The sequence below is a fragment of the Dermacentor silvarum genome, chromosome 10 (genome assembly GCF_013339745.2).
Source record: "Dermacentor silvarum isolate Dsil-2018 chromosome 10, BIME_Dsil_1.4, whole genome shotgun sequence".
Classification (NCBI taxonomy): Eukaryota; Metazoa; Arthropoda; class Arachnida; order Ixodida; family Ixodidae; genus Dermacentor; species Dermacentor silvarum.
Genome location: NC_051163.1, coordinates 87,897,394 through 87,920,620, shown reverse-complemented (window position 1 = coordinate 87,920,620; position 23,227 = coordinate 87,897,394). Strand labels below are relative to the sequence as shown.

The following is a 23,227-nucleotide window of genomic DNA, read 5'->3' as shown; positions in this document are numbered from 1 at the left end:
GTCGTACGTGACCTTAATTTGAAAAGTGAAACATGCTACGTTACCTTTACTTCTTTCGTTGTGGTTGTTCATATGCTGTGTCAGGTTCAAGTGAAGGCTACAAACTGATCACGGACCACGCCTCATAATTTGTTTTTCTACTTGGAATAAGTTTGTCATCGCATCACGAGCATGCGGCGATATGTTAGTAGCAACATTACTCAGACAACATTAGTAGCAAAATTCAGGATCTCTTCTCATTTTAGCCAAATTGCTTGCAGGCATAGTCTTCGGCATTTTTTGCTTAATTATAATCAGCAAAGCAACTAATCGTTCGTATGTCGGGTACTCCCGGTGCGATCGCCGTATCTACGGGACAAGGCACGCGCTCACATCGGACTTGCTTTGAGTCGTGCAGGAGCATTCATTCGTTGTTCTCGCGTAGGTACGACGGTAATTTTATTTTCTTACTATCCCGTATTATAAGTTCAATATTATCTAATAAATTAGGAGAGTAGAAAGGTGATAGAGTTGATTACTGTTCGATTTGTAATAAGTGCGCAGGGCACAGCAAGACGAAAACGCACATAACTAATCACCTTATTGAAGAATAAGAAACATATAAAATACACCCCCAGCATACTACTTATTACGCGTTCCTTCATTTCACTTATTGTTGTTTTTATAGCTATTTATTCTCGTGATACCGCCAGATTATTGATCGCTTCCCTAGAATAAGCTTCTGGTCTGGGTTCAGTGGTAAGTGTTTGAAGGTCCTCAAAGTTGCCTTTGACAATTTGAACCCATTTTCTATAAACATCTTTCGCGAACATCACCGTGCAATTCACCGCGAGGTAGTCAAAATTCAAGGGTTACACAGGTTCCCGCCTTTTGGAAATCGATATTATACGAAGCGCGTTGCAGTTACCTGGCAATCCAGGATCAGTTGGGGCCCGTAAAGCATTGCTAGATGGACGAACACGTTTCCGTACGGCTGAAAGCTTAGTACGTGGTAGCGATATGTGTTATATCGAAAGACAGGCGTGCAATCAAGGACACAAGGCATCTGTGATGTCCTTTTCTCTCCGTGTACCATGTTTCCATATTTGCCTTTCAGTAAGATATGTCTGTGTAGGCGAGCAATTTTCCGCGTGACGCGAGCGAGCGCATAACAGTGGCAATGCGACATCGACGATAGCATGACGGTGATCAACTAATGGTCCACCGGTTGTCCATCCTATGCATTACATACTGTTCTCAAATTATGTCCAATTTCCACCAGAACGTTGGTTGCCAAGCATGATAATACGTAGGATAACATTGCTGATTAGCTGCTGTCTGTATGCAGTGCTATTAATGCATCGAGCAGTAAACGTCTAACATTGCCTAATATTTCACTAATCGTCCGTCTATAACGGACATTTTTCCTATTGGTATTGTCCCGTTCACCATCGTGGTGCAACGCCTCAGACGCTCGTTTTTGCGCTAGCGTTGCGAGACGACAGCTGGCAGCGCGCCTTTCCTTCCACTCAGAATGAGTTGCCATGCGTACTACGTCGCGCTTACGTGTCATACCCGTGTGTAGTTAGAGCACAGAGTTACTCGCCATAACACCTAGAGGGTAATCTGGCGCCACCGTCAATGTGAGTTTCCTAAAACGTGCTGTGCCGTTATGGGAATTACGGGATATGGGAGGAGGAATAAACTTTTATTGCGGAACCAGCACTTTAAGATGGCCGGGCCTAAGCCTCCCATGAGGGGACGTCGAGGGCTTGCCTCGCCGCCGCCTCACGGGCGTGCTGGGTCGCCCAGGTTTGGTCGTCGAGGGCGGAGCTCCCCAGAGCCTCACGCAACCTCGACGAGAGGGTTGTCGTGTTAATGTGTGTGTACTGTGCTGGGCACTCCCACAGCATATGCGGAAGCGTAGCCGGGTGAGTGCCACAGCACCGGCAGTTCAGGGTATTGTAAACTTCAGGGAATATAAGCTGGAGGCGGGCGGGTGAAGGGTACGTATTTGTTTGTAGCAGACGCAGGGTGGTAGCCTGCGCCCGGCTGAACTTGGGGTGAGGTGGGGGGAAGGTTCGGCGACTAAGGTAAAATGGCTTAACGAGATCGTTATAAGTCGTTAGATTGTCCCTTGTGTCTAACTCGTCTCCAGTGTCTCCGGCGCGGTTGACTAGTCCTCGCGCAATGGAGTGGGTGACCTCGTTGAGGTTGGGGAGGTGTGGGTGGACAGTGCCCGCGTGGGCCGGGATCCATGTCAGGGAGATCATGCTTTCTTTAGAGTGTGGTGCCTGGCGGAGGATACGAAGAGCTTGAGGAGAAATACGGCCTTTGCTGAAGTTAGTGACGGCTGAGCGAGAGTCACACACGATGGTGTGACAGGTGGGATCTAGATTGGCCAGGGCGATGGCCACTTCTTCAGCCGTTTCGGCAGAGGGGGTAGTGACGCTGGAGGCGTGGTGTAGGACTGCATCGCGCGTGGCGACGGCCACAAATCGTGTGCCATGGGAATATTGGGCTGCATCAACAAATGTAACGCCAGGTACATGAGCAAGGGCTTTTATGATTGCTCCCCCCGAGCTTGGCGCCGGGCCCTGTTATATTCAGGGTGCATATTTCTAGGAATAGGGTCTGTGTGGATCCAGCTACGGATGTCAGTCGGGATCGATTTTTTGGGGCCCTGTTGCTGATGGTAAGTAAAGCCAAGCGTAGATAGAATAAAGCGTCCCGTTTCAGTAAGGGTGAGCCGTTCAAGCTGAGAGCGTTGTTGTGCTTCAATGAGTTCGGCAAGGGTGTTGTGAACTCCTAGTTGGTTGAAGAGTTCAGTACTGGTGTAATGCGGGAGGCCAAGTGCATGCTTGTAGACCCCTCGTATGAGGGTGTCGAGCTTGTTTTGCTGAGCCCGGTACCAGTTGAGGTACGCAGCAACGTAGGTGATGTGGCATATGACAAATGACTGCACGAGGCGGACAAGGCTTTCTTCTTTGAGTCCCCCTCGTCGGTTGGAGATGCGTTTAAGAAGGCGTAGGGTGTTTTGAGATTGGGCGCAGATCTTGTTGAGAGCCAATTGGAGCCATTGGTAGAGATGGTGAGAGCGAGGACCTGGATACTAGGGACGTGTGGTATAGGACTGCCATCTTGAAGGCGTAAGGTGATAGAGTCACAGGGTCGGTGCTCAGATTGGTGTTTTGGAGGGCGTCCCCGCTGAATGGGCTTGTAGAGAAGAAGCTCCGATTTAGCCGGCGAACAGCGCAGTCCGGTTCCTTGGAGATAGGCTTCAACCGTGTCAATCGCCGTTTGGAGGGCTGACTCCACTTGACCATCACTGCCTCGGTACGCCCAGATGGGGATGTCATCGACGTAGATGGTATGGTTGATATTGTCGACTCGTTGTAGATGCTGGGCAAGGCCAATCATGACTAAGTTAAAAAGCATGGGAGCGATAACTGAACCTTGGGGGTACCTTTGCTGCCAAGGGGAAGCTGGTCTGATCGTAAATCCCCGGCCGAGAGGGTGGCCGTGCGATTGCAGAGGAAGTCACGGATGTAATTGTAGGATCGCTCTCACAGGTGGAGGTGGGAGACCTGGTCAAGGATAGCTTCATGGGAAATGCTGTCAAAGGCCTGAGTGAGGTCGAGTCCGAGGATGGCTTTCGGGTTAGGGGAACGGTCGTTTAGTACTTGATGTTTGAGCTGCAACATAGCGTCTTCAGTAGAAAGGTGAGGGCGAAATCCAATGATGGTGTGGGGATAGATAGAGTTGTCTTTGAGGTGTGTGTTGATGCGTGCTAAGAAGGCGTGTTCCATCACTTTGCCTACGCATGAAGTGAGGGAGATAGGCCTTAGGTTGTTGAGGCTAGATGGTTTGCCAGGCTTTGGGATTAGGATAACATTGGCAGTCTTCCAGGCAGCTGGGATGGCGCCATTGCGCCAGCAATCGTTGATGTAGTCAGTTAGATGGGACACGGACTCGTCATCGAGATTGCGAAGGGTTTTGTTAGTGACCCCGTCTGGGCCTGGAGCAGAACGACTGTTAAGCTTGCGAAGAGCAGCATGTATTTCAGATGCGCTGAAATCGGCGTCTAGTGTAGGGTTGGGATTACCGATGTAATTTCTCTGTGGACTGACTTGTCCCCTGGAGATATATCTGGTGCAGAGGTAGTCAAGCACTCGTTGTGGACCTTGCTTAAGGGTCTCCGTGCAAAGGAGTTTCTGCAACCGATCCTGTTGGGCAGTGCGGGTGGTAGTATTGTCAAGCAGGTGTCTGAGGAGTTTCCACGTAGATGGGCGATGAAGTTGTCCATCCACCGTGTTACACAGCTCTGTCCACTGTTGCCGGCTGAGGGTTTGACAATGCTCCTCGATGGCTGTATTGACTTTAGAGATCTTACTTCTGAGGCGACGGTTTAGGCGCTGCCCCTTCCATCGAGCTAGGATGGAGGCCTTAGCCTCCAGAAGATGGGCGAGGTGGCTATCCATGCGTTCAACTAGGGCATCAGTAGTTACCACCCGAGTAGCTGTTTGAACGTCAGTGCGTAGCGCTTGCATCCAGGTGTTGATGTCGGCAATGCCTTATGCTGAGGCAGCACCAATGCGTATCTTACGAAAAGCATCCCAGTCGGTAATGGCGAATACTTTAGGGGGGGCAGGGATGGCAGCGAGTTGGGGTAAAGATATAGCAAGGATATAATGATCGCTGCCCAGGTCTTGCTGTATATTGGTCCATTGTGCATTGTTGATATGTTTGATGAAGGTGAGGTCAGGGGTAGAGTCCCGGGTAGTGGAGGTACCGAGGCGTGTGGGAAAGGAGGAATCCGTGACAAGGGTTAGGCCTAAGTCGTGGTAATCTTGCCAGAGATTGCGAGCTGCAGCTTCCGTGCGAACGTAACCCCAGCCTGCATGGGCGAGGTTCAAATCGCCGCCGATGAGGAGGGGGTACATTCCAGCTACGTGAAGAGCCTTCTTAAAGAGGGTGAGGAAGCGACACTTTGCTTTGTCCTTGGGGCTATTGTAAATGTTCAGAAGGAAGATGCATTCTTTCCGGTTACGATTGGGAATTAATTCGAGGAATAGGTGTTCGATGTGAGGACTATGCAGATTATGTTGAATAACAGGGACACGACGCCGTACTAAGGTGGAGACCCGCTGAAGATGGTGGGTGGTATGAAAGGTTTGATAACCAGGGAGCGTGGTGGGGGCGTTATTGCTATAAATCTTACGGGATATGTGTCTGCGAGATTTGTTATGGCTGGCGTTGTACGAGGCTTCGTCTAAAACGTGGATATGGGTGCGCAAATAATGCGTTCTTAAAATAAAATCTACATAAAAGGCTTTCATTCCCCCATATCGCATCTCTCAATAAATTTTACTCGCCTACAATGCAGAATCAAGCGAAGAAGAACAGACTAGAAGTTGTACCAAAGCGATCGAGAATCTTGTCGTCTGTCCTGCAACTTTAGTCGGCAGCTGATCCTATTTACATTTCATGTAATTGTGCATCCAACAATATGTCCTCAGAATTAAAGAAAACATGTTCTTGGCTAATAACAAAGTTAAACAGCTTTTTCCGTGCTGCTTTCGTAGAAAATGCGAGATGTGAGTTTTAGCAAGATCATGGTGACAGACGGAACGATGCTAGCCAGGCGCGTCTTCAAGGCGTGCAGGCTCTCCTAAGAACGATGCCAAGCCGAAGTCACAATATACCGGCCGTCCCATGCATACCACAGCGCAACAGCGTCAGATTTCCGTCTAGGTAATAGAGTGCGAAACTCTATGATTTAGACCATCGTTCCAGTAGTCCAAGCGCAACGGTAAACCTTGCATTCGCTGTCAATGGGGAGCCTTCATGGGCGCGCCTGCATAGTGTAGGGTGCCTACATGAAACGCCGTTTTAGGGTAGTTACAGGCTTTGTAAGGTTACTTGCCGCCGCCAGCTAAATTGGCGGGTTAATTGTGGGGACAAAAATGGCGAAAGATCAGCCGACAGACCACACTTCCCGCAACCCTTGGTGACGTGAAATTAATTAACTTCTTTTAATAAACTTTGGCCTCAGCAGCCAGAGACCAACGGCGCGTCTGAGTGCCGTACACGGCACGTCTGCGTTTTAGTTAAACAGATTAGTATGGGCAGCCTTTTTTACAGCACACTTCGAAAAGCACCCTTTATATATTATGTACAACTGGAAGGCAACGACAATACTTAATGCAGTTCACATTCTTGGCGTGAGATAATCCTACCACGAGCACGTCATCGTGCCTTATAACTTCTTGCTTTATATGTGTCACACGACATGCAGTAGAAAGGTAAGGGTGATGTGTTCAAATAAATGGAAAAGGCAACTAGTATATTAAAGATGTATGCAGATTTCTTGTGCACACTGGTGGAAAACTAAATTAAAGAAATCATAGAGATCACGTGCCAACATGAGTACATCAGAGCATGACAAAAAAAGTTGCAGTGGCTCAGCTCGGCTATGCCAGGATATACGTAGCGTTAGCAAAGGTTCAGCTGATTATTCTTAGCTTTCCTGGTTGTCTCCTACGCTCAACCGCTAATTGGCAGGCAGCTACTTCGGGATCCGATGAGTCAAGCTTCTCCGTTCTTCTGCGCTGTTGAGCAGCATTTGCGCTCTCCTTCTCCCATGGCTATACCACACTGGCAAACGCCAGTCAGAAGCGCAGCGGCTCCAGCGCAGTGTCAGACGATGACTGCACAGCGAGCGCGCGCCGGCGCCAGTGCGTCTACCACGGCTACGACGTCACTCCTCTGGAATGCGCAGACCGGCGGCGGTGAGTCGCGCGCGGCGGCGGCGGAGTGCGCGAGAGGTGCCGGCTCCGGTGACTCCGGTGCGCAAGCCGTGTGACATCACTGATCCTTGCGCATGCGCAGCACGGCTCTTGATGTGCCGCGCGAAACGGGCTTGGCTAGGCCAGTGTAGCTAACGCTACAAAAGGCCAAACCAAATTCAACACCAAATTTGGCGGTAAATAGCAGTCAAAATTTTGGTGTTGTCACTACCCTAAAACGGCGTTGTATGCAGGCACCCTAGCACTAGCGTGTATGTGTATGAAGGCTTCCTAGCTGTCAGTGCTTCGGCCTTAGGGTGAAAGTACTTATTTCTTTGTTGATTTATCTAACTAGCGATAGAGGGTATCTGCTTTTCACAATCCTAAAAATGAGGCGTCGAGATAAAAGGCTTACGCCTGGGATAGAGATGCACGACGCTGAATAATACTTTTTGGCCAAATATCATCTGTAAAGGGAACTCAGAAAATAATCACGGTAGATAACCAGAAGTACAGTAGAGGTTGTACATAGTGGTGTCTTCCTGGCACAGCCAGGTCCATTGGCTCCAATCGCAGTGCACTTGCGCTATTCGCCTGAGCAGGAGCACCTCTCACCTGATCCCATTCGACAGAACGACTCGGTCGGTAGCGCTCGAAAGTTACAGTAATCAATAGCGACACGAGTAGCGTGGTATCAAGCGCCTCCATCTACACGTCCACGTTCGCCAAGGCCGAGTGTTTCGACATCGCTGTGGCATGATTAAAGATCGAGAGCACTAAGTCGGGAAGGCGTGCATCGTCATCATCTCAGATTCGCAAGAGTGAGTGAGTGAAAAACATTTGTTGTCGCTATATACAAAGAGAGAATTTGAGACGACACTGAAGGGCCCCGCGCCGTACAAAGTCAAGGAGGGGTTCCTAACTTCCTAGTCAAGGACCCCCCTGGCTTTTGCGGCCACTTGGGCTCGGTCCACCAGGGCACATTGGTTCTGTATGGTCGATCAGCCAGCTCTCTCGGAAAAAATGGGGGGGGGGGGGGGTAGGCCTGGTTGCAGGAGGCGTGGCGACTCTTGTTACGAACGACCGCCTCCCATTAACCGTACGAAACCTATCAGTAAGGGAACTGAAAAAAAAAATCGGAGCCCTTCCACAACTGCGAAGTTGAAAGCCAGCGAAGCTGTGACTATAGTGCGTCTGCTGTGGTGAATAACGCTATAGTGATTTTATATATTATCTTTATTGGTTATATTCAGCGTCTTCGGCATGTTCAGCAAACAGGAAGGACACCGGCGTCTTGTTTTCGCCCAGCGTGATGGCCATGTACTGCGTTTGCTGTGCCAAGTCTGCCCCATCTTCATAGACTAGCGTATGAGCCACAGCGTTCATAGCCCCGGCACACTGCACGGCAGCGTCCGGATCCTGTGAGATCTGTCCCGCTCCGGCTCTCGACGGCTCATACCCACATAATCAACGTGGGTCCCGTAGGACCGAGCCTTGTCCCTCGTAGTCCGTAGCGCTGGTTTTCATGGAGACCGCTAGGGGTGCTGCGGTGCACGAGGGCTGTATAAGCGGTATATATATATATAGCGCTCACGGATTGAAATGCGGCAAATTAGGCCTAACCAATGCGCATGCTTTTGTTTCCAACGGCGGTAGTTTGTGTGGCATCGGCGCAATCTCAACTCGTACGCTTATATCAGTGTCCAAGTCACCTTTCGTGACCAGCTTCGAAGCAACAATGCATGGTACTCTCGAGTAATTGCACAGAAAAAGAGTTCTACCCAATATTTGCCTGTCACGTTGCAATCCGTGCGCACTGTACATATATATATATATATATATATATATATATATATATACAACCGGAAGCCGGCTTCCGGAGAATGCTTCCGTCGTTTTGCCCGAATGGTCCCGCCGCGCATCGCCCACTCATCATTCACTTCGTGGATATGCAGTGTTTTTTTTCTCCTCTCTTTATTTCTTTCTTTCTTTTCCCTGGCTAGTACCCGCATATCCCTGACTCGTACCCGCATATCCAATGCAGGTATACGCCACGCGTGATTTGATGATCGTTAATCCTGACCTGAGGAGCACGTGATTTTATTGATGTCATAACCTATCAGTCATGCAAGTCATCGATCCATTCTGACACCTGTGCTAAGGAACAACTGGTGGAAAATCGCCACGCACAAGGATCCGAAATACAGATGATGATAGTTTGTTTCTGCACGCGGATGCGATCCTGAGTGAACAAGCTCTTAACAGCTTCACAGTAAAACACTTATATGCTGGTCTGGAGCACGCGATTTGCCAGCCTAAGCTTAACGAGAGGGCGGACGTCCTAGCTCGAGAGCTCAAGAACCGAGCGGAACACTAGCCGCCCTCCCAATTACAACTAATCCACACGACACAGGACGGCCTTCGCGAGGAGGAAGACAGTGACCCTGCTCGGTTGGCTCCGCGCGAGATTCTTGCTCATCAGCCATATTCAATTTAAGGGGAAGACGCAATGAACCTCCGTAGCACTCAAGGGGGCTCTATCCAAATTGATAGGATTGCACAAAATTTTTCCACATTTGGATGGGCACGATTGTCCGTGGTGTCGCGACTCACCACCGACCTTCTACCACATCTCATGGGGATGTAGTAAAAGACCAGATAAACTAAATTCATTGCAGAATAGGTAAAGAATGAAAAAATAACATCATCTCAACCTACGGGTAACCATGGTGGGATGCGAAAGCATCGCGGGGGGTGCGCATCGAGTTGCCGTTTCGTTTCACGTGGCAACACAACCCAATGAAAGTTATAGTGAGAGAATGTATTGAGAAGAGAGGAGACGTTTGTACGGGGTTGTTGCGTCTTTATTTAGAGATCATACGTGATGCCTAGCGTCGGTGCGCGCGGTATCTTGAAGACGATCCCGAAGTTCGGGGTCCACTTGACGACGCTGACGTTTACGTTCGGCTTCCCGAGCCCTCCTCTGCTCCGCGGCGGTGGCGCTGCTGCTGAAACTAGCACCGACGTTGACGTTGTTCATGGCGTTTCGCACATCGTTGCACAGATAGAGAATGACGGAAGCACTGCGAACGCGTGCTTTACACTGCGCCGCAACACTTGCGCCGCCTACCGGCGTACCCTTAGAGAGAGAGTCACCGAGAGAGAGAGAGTTATATGAAATGATTTGCTGCGCCGCACCTGTGGCGGAGAGGGGGAGAGGGGAGGAGCAGAGTGCGCACCTGCGTAGGAGAGGAGAATGAGGGAGAGTTGCCCATGCGCCGTATCGTTGCGGACGCCGCAGAACGGACACTGCCCCGAGCATAAGATGCTCTCGCATGTAAAAAATCTCTGGAGCAATGGGACGCACTCATCGCTAGCTCGGAGCCCAAAGTACAACAAGCGCTTCTGGGCCACGTCCGGCTGGCGGCAGAAGCCAGTGGATCCCTAGACTTGGGGCCCCACCGAACTAGCTCCTTAAGCCCTTTGCTTTTACCTTCTCCTCGGCTTGCTTGCGAGACGCGATGACCGGATAAAGTAGCAACGCTACGGATCCACCGGCCTGGTTATGGCAGCGGATACCCAAACGAAGGCGAGAACTTGTGCGGACAAGCAAGGCCCTGGCGTTGCTGTTTCCGCTCCATCGAGGCGATGTCCTCACCCGTGTTGCTCTCCACCGGCTCTTCCCTGACCACGTGACCCACTTTTGCTCATCGCAATATGATTTAGGATTTCCAGCGAAGCGCCGGTTTATCATACGAATGGGAGATAAAACCAATAAAACCTTTTCTATTTTGACGATGCGTCGTCCCGCCGATAAGTATCCGCTGCCATCACCGGGCCGGTGGACGCGCGCCGTTGCTACTTTATCTGGTCTATCGCGCCTCGCGAGTGTCCTCACTTGAATAGTGTACATATATGTTCCACCGTGGCTGCGATCGAAGAGCCAGGGCAGACTGTCCGGGCAATGTCTCGCCTTATTTTGGGCGTCTCGCACGAAATAGCATAAGTGACAGATCAATAGCGAAGTTACAGTCATTAGCGTTTCGATGTTCCTTCTCCGACGATGTTGACGCGACGAAGAACGCCAGGCAACTGCTGCTAGGCAGCAGGAACGGCGCCAGGACAGCAGCCAGGTGTCGTGACAACGCTTACGTGATCAGGAACGTCGCCAGTCGCGTCACAGGCGTGGCTCCTCCAAGGCGCACGAGAAGAGACTCATGGGGAACCTTCAGGATCTATGAGCGACCAGTGAGTTATTAGACAACGCTAGCTTGACGTTTAGGCTGCTCAGACCAGAACTCATACATGTAGCAGCTCAGCAGAAACGCTCATTCCAGCAGCGGAAAGCAGAACGCTGCCGGTACTCCGCCAACGAGGTTATTTGGCGTAGCATATTTGGTAGGAAGAGGCCTTCGTCCTGCAGTGGACATAAATATATGCTGCTGATGATGATTTGGTAGGCTGGTTCCAGTGACTGCCTCAACCCACTACGTGGGTTAGGCATGGATTGGGCGGTACCCAGTAGGAAAAAAAGAAAAAAAAGTTTTTAAGAGAAGATAATAAAGTAGCGTTGATAGTTTTACAGCGAAGCTTTATAACTGTACCCTCCAAGGCATTTCTCGTGTCCATGGGCTAAAATAACATCTTGTGCTGGATCGATGCCGGAGGTAGTATGCTTCAAGCACTCCGCCCCTAAGAAAAATAATACGAAGAGTAAGAACAATATTAAATGAAATAAATCAATAAATATATAGAGAGAAACATGCTTTAATGAGATGCATTGTTTCAAGTCGGTGGGTATAGTCGGCATTGTTTGTGAATGCAACATGGATTCACGAATAGGAGGCATTGCCATATACTCAATTGACCAAATGTATGTACTACCATTCACTCTCGACTCGCAAGAATACAATGCGACTAAATGTGGGCGTTACTGTGCGGTACAAGCGTACGATGCAATTGTCATATCAAATGTGCACATATCTCCAGTCACACCCAAGTGTGACATTGAAAGGTTCATGACCACGAACTTTGCAGTGGGTTAGCCGTGCATGACACTACCCTCCTGACCATCGTTGGATAATTCAATGTGGACATATCAAAACCATACAAAAAATAGTTTACTCAGATTTTATTTGAAGAGTTCCGTTTGAAGTGCCACAACAATCGAAGTCACACAACTATTCAAGAACAGTCGAGTATACACCTAACTTTGGTCATGATTATGTCTTAGGTCGTAAACAAACCAGTCAGTGTATATCACACTAATCACAAAGGTATCGTCACTGTCCACTACCATTACCAAATATGAAAAATATACATGCACACTTCTATAACCCTGTGTCATGTGCTACAGCTTTGCTGATCATCCACCTTCACAGAGTAAAATGGATCCTCACATTGTTTTTTTATTTTGTATAGCCAAACGCCATCCGCGTGTCTGGATGTACGGGCTGTAGATGCGGCCTTTGGAGATCAGCTCGACAGCGGCTTCGGCATCATCAGCATAATAAAACGGAACGGACTAGAAAGGAACACGAAAGGAACAGGGACCCTGCCCACCGACAACTGCCGCTCAAACAGTTGTCAGTGCGCAAGGCCCGTTTTGCTTTCTTGTTTTTTCGTCAGTGTCGGTCTGTTAACCTCTGCAGCGCATCAGTTCAACTTAAGTCACACCACACCAGCCAGCCCCATTCGAAGAACTTTTGAATGTTATATTGGGCTCAGCAGACTTACCTCTCGTTCCTCTCCTGGCCTGATAAACGCTGCTTGGTCGGCTTCTCTTCCACTAATCTGAAAAATGACATTTTCCTACGCACCGGACTGGCCGACGTTCCCGTGGCCCTAAAACCGACAAATGGAGAGTACATTTGCATGAAAATCCCTAAAGTCATTCAGGGTGAGCTTCGAAAGGCGACACCATACTATAACAACTAATAACGTCGCCAGCGAGCGAAGGTACCGAAAGTGGCCGACGGCGCCAACGATTAAAAACACATCAAGAATGCTCTTATTGACGTCAAAGTCCTCAGGGAGGTTCCTGTAAACAATGTAAATCAATGGCTCTTTGAAATGCAAATTTGGTAAATTTCGATCTGGGTGGGAATAAATTCGCGCTTCCGGAGTGCGAGACGAGCAAGCTTCCTCGACGTCACGGCAGCTCTACGGCTCTGGCTGACTACAGCTGTGGCTTTTCCGTGAGTCATAGCACATGTCAGTTCGTAGGAATCTAGGGGCTAAAGGCGGGGCCTAGTGCGTGCATCATTGGGCACGTGGCGGCGCAGCCAATAGTAGGACGTGTTACGTTATGAGTGTATAAATTGAGTGTATAAAATAAAAACTGTCTGCCCTTCCACTGGAGTGGAGATGGAAGACCAGCGAAGCTGTACTATGGTGAGAATTATGCATTTCCAATTATGACTATTAAGATGTGATGGTGTAATTGGTTATTTCAACTGCAAAAGAATGAGAAATATAAAGGATCCGGTGGTTTTCATTTATTTAGTGGCCACAGGGACCATGACCTTACGGTCGCTACGGTACACCGCCATAGGGTGTACGGCAAAGGTTGGCACGTTCTTCATGAACACGTCACCAACGCCGCGCGCGTTCGGTGCGAACGCGGGCAAAACGCCGCCGTCGTCGACAACAGTTCTGCGCGTTGTTTGTGTGAGCGCACACAACCGCTGTCAAAACGCTGGGGTGAGCAAACGCGCCAGGAGCAGCAGTCGAAGGTTCCTGGGGTCCATCGCTTCAACGGAAAAAAATCACAGCATATCCACGGGGTGAATGATGATGAGTGGGCGAAGCTCCGGAGGGAATCATCGGATCTCCCGCTTAAGGGGACGCTAGCACAAACGCGTTAGAAACGTGCAGTACTCTCTAGTAAGGGGGAGCGGCCACAGCGTCTTACGCAGCCATTTACACATGCCGGAACGTGCACCGCGTTTGCCGACGCCATCACATGACTGCTGAGAGAGTATACCCACCCGTATTCATAAACGCTCCTCGACTTGTGATTGGCGCTGAGCCGTGCTCCCTCAAGGGCTGCAGAAGATAGCGCCAACCTTTCCCTTTCCCAACGAACCACTTACTACTTGAGCTTGACTTGCCACCGGCTTGGGCAGCGCGTTCGAAACGCGTTGAAGGTAAGGCGGAGAGGCCACAGCGTCTTACACCGGCTTCTTACACGGGCCGTAACGCGCTAGCACAAACGCGTTAGAAACGCGCTAGAAACGCGGCCTTTCGTTAATGTTGGGTATTTATTGCCATCGTGGTGCGTGTGTCCATGTGCGCTTCGTGCTTGTAGACGCGGCTGACTGTTTTGGCCGCTATGGAAATATCTTACGTATTCGTAATAAATACCATGAAAGAAAAAAAAAGCGCTTCGTGGCATAGTGGGCTAACGCCGCGCGCTCGGAAGCGAGGGGTCCCTGGTTCGATTCCGCGCTACGGACACAACTTCGGAATTTTTAACACGAAAGTGTTTTATGCCGGGGTCCACCAAGACTTCACTGACGTATTTCCGTCACGGAAATACGTCATAGAACATAATACAAAGAAAGAAACCAGAAGAAAATGTTCCACAAACATGCAAAATTTGGGAATCGAACCCACGACCTCTCGGTCCGCGACGATAGATCGCCGAGCGTTTAACCCATTGCGCCACAAACGCATTTGCAGAGAGTTACACAGACGCGCCTTATATATCTAACACTCCTCCGTGTACCCGCGCTCTTGTTCGGGGCGGTGCCGCCGCCTACGAGCAGAAAAGAGAAGTACTGCATTATGACACTAACGCGCACCGACAGTGAACGCTTCGGTGGTCTCACCACTACGACGCCTCGATGCCAGCATTCGAAGGGACGCTGGCATCAAGAAGCACTACCAACGCCACCTAGGTGGCGTTGCTAGGTGGCGTTGGTAGTGGCGTTCACCGTACTCAGCACAGCGGAGCATGGCCTCCGCAATTAGCTCTGAAAATGTTTCTGAAGTTGATCGCGGAGGCTGCAATTACGACGCGCTGTACGCGCTGATTTGACTCGGTGACGATTCAGTTACGTGCTTTGTCTTGCGCGTTGTATTAGTGTGTCAGTTACGTGCTTCGTCTTTCGCGTTGTGCTAGCGTGTGCAGCGTAGTGCAGCTTCCATATGCACGACGGTTGCTCATGGTCATCGACGTTGGTAGTCGTGATGGAGGAGACGTGCCACCAGGCGTCAGCGTGGGTGCATCAACGCCTAAGGGCGCTTTAGCCACAAAACACCAATAGACATTATATATCAATGTGCAATAAACATTACACTACTTCTGTGAAGACACGTTTCACTTTCGTGTTCTATACCGATTCCTATATAAGAGGGATCAACCACATTTTTTCTCATTTTTCTCAGACTGGTTACACACTACTACCGTGGCTAGAATAGGGGAAGTGTGATTACCGCCCGGCGGCTCTTATGGCAACCGCCGTCGCCGCCTTGTGATGCATCCGCCGGGGGCCGCTCACACTCGTTTATACGTCGAGCTGAGCGCCCGATACGAATTGGCCCGCGAGTTTCTCCCGCTTTTTGTTGGAAATTCTTGTGTAAAATTATGTTTTGTGCGGCGCTGACAAGTGCTCAGGGATGAGCCGCCGTCAAAGTCACTGTTTTGTGCCTGGCTGCACGACTGGCTACAAATCGTACAAAAAGAAATTGTCGCTCTTCGGGGTACCTAAAGACCAGGAGACGCACCGAAAGTGGCAGCGCAACATCCCTCTAGCCGACAAGCCACTCGAACGAAATGCCGCTGTGTGCGAACTGCATTTCGATCCGCAGTTTGTGTCGCGTCACTTTGAACACATCATCAATGGTGAGCTGGTGCGCCTGGAAAGGGGCAGGCCATTTCTACAGCCGGATGCGATACCGACGATTTTTCCAAACGTTCCCAAGTACCTCTCCAAGCCAGTGCCCAAGAAAAGGAATCCGAAAGAAAGGTTAGACCCACAGTTTGCGCCTCCACAGAAAAAATCGCGAATCGACGTGTCCTCACCTGACACATCGGATGAAACACCCATGCTTGCCGCCGACTCTGTGGATTACCAAAATGTGATCATGCCGTCCAATCAGTGGGGTAAGCACGTTTTTTCTGAAAGTCCCCTTTTGGTCGCCTATAGCGTCTGCCTACCGGGGCCAAACATGAGCTTGCTTCATGCCCAAAAGCTTGTGCTGTTTCGTGGCGGGGACAGCATGATCGAACACCAAGTGTTTGTACGTGGTGTAGAGCTGTCACTTGATGAGCACTGCGATCCTGCATCCCTCCTACAGGCTGTTGACAGCATGCAGCTCTGCTCTGGCGCAGTGCGGTCGGTGGAGTTCCCTCTTGCGCGCAGCTCCAACATGACAACGTGGAATGAAGGCCTCTACCACACGAAGTGCAAGGGGGTGGTAAGTGGCCCTGAAAAGTGCTGCATCGCATGCAAGTACCTCAGAAGGCTACTGCTCAACCAGAGGTGTCGAGCTAGGCAGCTAAAGCGTAAAAAAAATTACGCCAGGAAGCTAAAGGCAAGGACCCAAGCTACGGTGCGCCGCCTAAGAGCCAAAGCGAAAATCGTGGCGGGGACAGCATGATCGAACACCAAGTGTTTGTACGTGGTGTAGAGCTGTCACTTGATGAGCACTGCGATCCTGCATCCCTCCTACAGGCTGTTGACAGCATGCAGCTCTGCTCTGGCGCAGCGCGGTCGGTGGAGTTCCCTCTTGCGCGCAGCTCCAACATGACAACGTGGAATGAAAGCCTCTACCACACGAAGTGCAAGGGGGTGGTAAGTGGCCCTGAAAAGTGCTGCATCGCAAGCAAGTACCTCAGAAGGCTACTGCTCAACCAGAGGTGTCGAGCTAGGCAGCTAAAGCGTAAATAAAATTACGCCAGGAAGCTAAAGGCAAGGACCCAAGCTACGGTGCGCCGCCTAAGAGCCAAAGCGAAAATCTTGGACGAGGCTTTCACGCAGAAAAAACAGACAAATCATGCGATTAAAGAAAGTGCACTTAAGAAGAAGATCGACAAGCTGCCACCCAAACAGAAAGCAGCAATCATGTAGTGCTTTGAAGCTGCAAGCCGGAAGTCACCGAAAGGGATGCGGTACAACCCCGAGTGGCTCTTAGAGTGCATTATTATGCACATGAAGACTCCCCGCCTTTATGAGCACGTGCGGAGGGAAAAGATACTTGTGCTTCCTAGCCGCACTTGTCTCAGAAAGTACATGAGGCAGTACGAAAGCACGTTTCGATTTAATGCTGCTGTCCTCTCTGGCATAGCAAAAAAGACCCAGAACATGTCTGAGCTTGAACGTCATGTTGGCATAATAATAGATGAGATGAAGTTGGCTGAAAACTTCGCTGTCGCAGGTGGCACAGGTAAAATTGACGGCTTCGTTGATCTTGGACCATTCACACCTGAGGCTGACAAGTCTGTTATCTGTGACCATGGCCTGGTGATTATGTTTCAGCCACTTTCAGGACCATGGCACCAAATCCTTGGTGTATTTGCCTCGAGAGGCAATGTTAAAGCACCCTTGCTTTCAAAGATGATCTTGGAAGCTGTGCTGATAGCAGAGAACGCTGGACTAAGGGTTGATTACAGTACTTGTGATGGGGCCACGTGGAATCGTGGAATGTGGCGGAAGTTCGGCATTTCGGCAACAGCAAAAGTTATCAGGCCATCGGCACCTCATCCATGTCGAGATGACAGACGTCTTTTTTTTTATCAGACTTTCCACACTTGGTGAAGTGTGTTCGTAACGGCTTCAATGGTGGAGGGTACAAGACACCAGAGGGGCATGTGGATGTCAAGCCCATCAAAATAGCTCATGAGCACGACAAATGTGCGATTACACTAAAAGTAATGCCCAAGATAACCACGGTGCATATTAGTCCCAACAACTTTGAGAAAATGAAAGTGAACGTGGCCTTTCATCTATTTAGTCTAGATGTTTTGCGTGGCCTATATTTTTGCAAAGAGCAAATCGCAATATCCTGTGATCATGGTGATCAAACACGGAAGTTTGTTAGTTTCATGCAGAAGCTTATCATAGTGATGACGTCAAGAGTGCCGTCAGGTGCACTCAAACCTTCCTACAAAGAAGAGGAGCTATTGGAAGGCGCTCTTGATTACATTAACAAATGGGAAGCAGCCACTGGACCCTCAAAAAGAGGTTTCCTGTCGCCTGGCACGGCAGAGGGGCTTAGAGTGACTTTGAAAGCTACACTGGATCTGCTAACCTATCTGTCAGAGAAGGCTGGCTGCAAGTACCTCCTAACGTCACGACTAAGCCAAGATGCCATTGAAAAGCTGTTTGGCATAATTCGACAATTTTGTGGCTGCAATGACCACCCGACTTCTGCACAGTTTCTGACAGCAGTTAACTGTCTCAGCTTTTACAATTTGGTTAAAGCTCCAGACACTGGAAATTGCGCAGGTGGAACGCTCATGTCGTTAGTCGGAACAAACGAGCTGGCCAGCCATGTAGATACTCTTCTTGACTCTGGGAAGCTGGATGAAGCATCGAACACTCTCCAGGCCTCTTCGTTACTCCCTGATCACGTGTATCCTGAACAGACAAGTGACGCAAGACTTGTCTATTATTTGGCTGGCTATGTTGCCCGGCGAAAGATCATGACAACGAAATGCCGTGACTGTTTTGAGCGTCTTCTCATGTCAGCAGATGATGCGGACAAGGACATTTCGTCTTTCACTGCGTTTTGTGACAAAGGCGGGCTGCGGTACCCATCGCAAGAGCTTTTTTCCTTCGTACAAGCTCTTGAGGATTCCTTCACCCTTTGGTTTAGCTGGAATAAGCTTCACAGAGACAGCATAGCCGAAGTCACGCATTGCTTGCAAAGTATACCGCATGTCGGCTGCACTGCTCACAAAGATACACTGACTAGCAGCATTGTGAAGTTCTTCATCATGACTCGCCTTCATTTCTACATAAAGTCCCTAAACAAAGAGCGCGCATCCACAAGAGAGAAAAAAAAGCACTTGAAACTTCGCAGGACGACATGAGAACCATGAAAGGGAATGCCCATTGTTTTCAGTTACACCCCTTCGTGTTAAATATTAAGCACAGTGGCAATAATAGTTTTTAAGTGTGTTAATCGACTTAGTGCGTATGCTTTCCTTGCTTTACAAGAATGTTGATTAAAATATTTTATTATTGGTTCTTTACTCATGTTTTCTCTCGGTTGTGCACAGTTGTTATTGTTTCTTTTCTGTATGCGCTGCGTCGAAATCGGTATTTCTACCTTTGATTTATGCGCATTACCATTACATGAGGGCTGCAGTAATTTTGTCTGTATTGTTGATGCCCTATGCTGCTGCTTTGCAATGTAAGGTGCGAGAACCTATCAACTTGCGCACTTAATTTTTGTCCCTTTGTTATCCCCATTGAAACTGGGCAAGCAAAGGAAATAAGAAATATAATGTTCTCATTATTATTTTAAATGCACCGTCAGCTTTTTTCAGTGTTCCCATCAAATGTGTTCGTTTTATTTATGTTCCTTCAACCGAACCTGTTTTTTATTCTTGTAAAGTATATCACTGGTGTTCTGTTTGTTCGAAACGAATTGAAAGTTTGTTATGAGCCACGAGCTCGAAACTAATTATGTTTCCTCGTAAGATTTATTGAAGCGATACTTTACAGTACACGGCAACACAGTTATTGATAAAAATTATCAATAATTGCATCATATTTCGCTTATAACATCCCAGTTTCCAAGAAATCGCGCAAATGTGAAAATATTGAGTAAGCCAAGGCAACTTATACGCAAAATAATCATCGGTGCATGCCAAATAAGGGCAGTTACATATATTTAAGTGCGATCCAATTGCATCTTTCTTTAACGAACAACTCAGGGACTAAATTCATCCTTGCAAGCAAGAACAGTTGTTTTCGTTCAAGCGTACGTTTATAAACAGCAATTTGCGCGTAAAATAAGACCGCAGTGACGCAAAACTCGAGGCGCGTCTGCGCGGCCCCCCGAGATAAACATGCCAAGACGGCCTAGATATCGCAAGCAAATGACGTGTTATACGCGAATTTATAGGGCGCATATGTCGCTCTAATGTTGCTGCGATCTTCGCGAACACGAGCGGCTCAGCAAGATGTACCAATCGAGGTAAAGAAAAGGAAATTCGCCTAGCGAATCGGGGCGCTTATCCGGCTAGTCGACCGTCGGGCCTGGTCGGGCGACGTGAATGCAAGCGTGAGCGCCGCCTTGCGGCTGCATCTCAAGTGCTTACGCGAGCGGCGGGGCCTTCGGCACACTTCCCTATTATACACACTGTAACACTACTACTACGACGACGGGGACGGAACGGGTGCCGCTATTGACCCTTTTCGCGGAGCAGTTTGTTTTAGAGAAACGAGATGGCGCTCACGGCGGCGCGCCATTCCTCTCCTCAGCGACCGCGCACGAATACGAAACCGTTACCGCTTCTACCTTGCTTCTGTGCAATCAGCTGTTGGAAATGCCTTGCTTCTGTGCAATCAGCTGTCGGAAATGCCACTGAGTTTTCGCTAACGCACTGTGATCCATTCATGCTGGTTTGAATCGTGTGGACTGAAGACGTGTGCAGTAGTTGGCTGCAAAAATAGTGACTGGCATGTTAAGGAATGTAATGAATCTGTGTGGCCAAGTTCGCGGACCGCTGCTGCAACTGTCCGAAGGTGTTACCGGCACTTCGTGATGTACGGCTTTCCTCGAGGATACAGAAATTTGCTCATCCGCCAGCCTTGTATCGCTAACCTTCAAAGAAAGGGCGTCATCCCCAGAACGTCGGCAAGAGTGAGTACCACTCGTTAAACAATGACAAAGGGAGTAGCGCGCTTCCTGTCATAGTAAGTTTCGCGCACGTTATTTATACACATCTGTCCCAAATGGCAGGAAAACGTACGCCCACTATATCACCGACGTATTAAGAAAAAGTGAATGGGCGCACAATTGAATACATGCGCACTGTATACGCACAATAAATGACGGACTACACCTATGGCGCACGAATGGTCGAAGCTGAATGTTTTGTGACGGTCCACAAGAGTAAGCGAGTTACTAGCTGTAATATATATTTGCTACAAGGTATTACAATGTACAAAAGAGCTACGTTTCAAGCCTTGTGCGCAGAAAGAACAAATCTATCGGAACTGAGCACACCCGCGAGCGATTAGGCAGAAAATAATCAGACAGTGGCCGCACCGAGGAAGTTCACTGAGTCAGAAACTGACAAGCCACTGCTTCAAAATATTTGTCGAATAAAGAACAAAGAGCAAAACACACTAATCCTGACTGAATTCATAATCGGAAAGCTTGGATAGCTTGGAATACATGTTTAACCCCGCTTTTAGAACAAGCATCATATACGCTGCTTGCGCCGTTTGGACATAGCTTAATCAGCCCCGAAAGCACTTTGGCATGTTCTCTGAAGCTGTGATCAAAGCTTCGTGTCGTCCACCTAGTCACCGTCTACGATATCTCCGAAAACAGAGGTTTTCTAAGCCGCGCCGGTGTCATACACTTCCATTGTAAACAAGGAGGCAACGAAGGCAGTTGAGGCAAGCAATGGGCGCGTCACCACGTGATCAAACATGGCAGCGCCCACGGGATCGCCGTGAAAAGGGTCAATAAGGAGCTTCGCTCCTAAAACAGCGCATACAAAGGTAGCTGCCGTGTTCGAGATTGCTTTCAAGATTAGGTGCGCGCGACCGCATGGCGCCGCGCAAAGTACAAGTTGCTCGCAGAGCAGAAGCCGCAACCCCTCCCTCCCGCGCTGTCTTCCCGCTGTCCTCCTTTCGTGTGGGAGATTGAGTGGCCAGTTCCCCGTCGCTCGTTGCATTGCTCCTCCAAGCGAACGGCACGTGGCAGGGCTATGGCGAGTCGTAAGGGCAACTGCTAAGAGCGCTACCGCTATGTCTACGTGAAGGAACCGCTAAACGCCGTTGTCGGCACTGTTAGGAGAGAGGCGGGCGAGAGCCCAAAGAGAGTCGGCGGCACAGGCGGCAGAGGTCTGCAGGGCTGCGCGCCTACGCCACAGTGGGAGAGCGGCATGCACACGCACAGTCTATGGTGCTTTGATGCCCTCCTCGCCCACCGCTCCCCTTCCACTGTGAAGTCGCGTTTCCTCTCCGCCGTGCGTTCGCTCCCCGTGAAAGCGCGCGCCCCTCGCCCTCGCGCGCTTTCACTCGCACATACAGACTACGGCCAATTAGAGGTTTTTTTTTTTTTTTACATCCGCACGCGACCATCGAATAGTGGGCTTTTAACAGCTTCGCTGTAAAAATATGCGAGTCCCACGCACTGTGGGAACCGATGTATGCGAAGCTTTTTATACTGTTTGCTTTGTTTGACGATAATTATTGTTCCGCTTGTCATTTCTGGTCATGGTGCTCATTGCGCTAGTCGTCTTTTATAACCACCAAGGTTGTGGTTCGCCTTGCCTCACGTCTTCGAGCCAGTATACATTCGCGGTCTGCACTACGTTTTCCTGCGTAGCGAAGACGCTCCTGTTCCAAGCGACGCTTCTTTCAGGCCTGGATGTGCTCCAGGCCGAGTGCACGCTTTGGAGCCATTTCGCTGGCGCGTGTTTACGTGCTCCTTCTGCACACGTGACGAGCACGCTGTTGAGACGCCAGCTGCAAGCGCTCTCTTCAGCTTATGGACGATTGTAATGGTAACACTATCACAGCCCAGCACCTGCATTTTTGCCGCACAGGAAAGCAAGCACAGTACGCGCCATAAACAGAAGCTCTGAAACGCTGCCGCGGCGGCGTCGACCACAATAGGGAGCTTGAATGTAGGCTCGCTATGGATGCGCGGAGGCGAGCGCCATCTGGTGGTGTTGCAAGAAACCGGGCATGTGCGAGCGAGATCATCATCACAGCAGCCCCCGGTGCCTAGAATATAAGTACATTCTAGGCACTCTAGGGATACTGAACAAAAATGTAACAGAAAAATCAGGGAAGCAGCGAAATACGGCTCGGAAGACGCAGATGTTCCAAAGCACTGTGTTTATTTCGCGTATTTTTTAACGGATGGCTGTATTTTTGGTGGATTGTGAGCGCGAGGCGGATCGGCGCCGACCGTCGTGACTTCATGTGAACCGGCTTGCAGCAGCAGCAGCAGCAGGAGCAGCAGGCGGTGTTGTAACAAGGCATTGAAGTTGTGTCGAAATTATTGGCGTTTAAGTTTCTGAACACTGTACATAAACAGGGCGGCAATTTGCACGTTGTGTCCGCAATGTACGCATGCATGCAACAGCAAGCGCAGGCATAGCGTCCGCTACAACCCAACGGCTGTTCGTATCTGCGCATAGAACAGCCATGGCGTCCGTTCGGCGTCTCCCTCCACTCCACCTTCTGCTTCTGCCAGCGCTGTGTTGCGTCCACTGCGGCCGAAGCGTTTCGCGGACGTTTCTTGACCAGATGGAAAGT

General features: G+C 49.6%; 1 protein-coding gene across 1 annotated transcript; it reads left to right on the top strand.

The window, feature by feature from the left end:
* Nucleotides 1-15,241: 15,241 nt before the first annotated feature.
* On the top strand, nucleotides 15,242-16,373 carry LOC125941065 (uncharacterized). Its single transcript, XM_049657986.1, has one exon. The coding sequence runs from the start codon at nucleotides 15,390-15,392 to the stop codon at nucleotides 16,371-16,373; it is 984 nt and encodes a 327-aa protein (XP_049513943.1). The 5' UTR covers nucleotides 15,242-15,389.
* The last annotated feature ends 6,854 nt before the right edge of the window (nucleotides 16,374-23,227 follow it).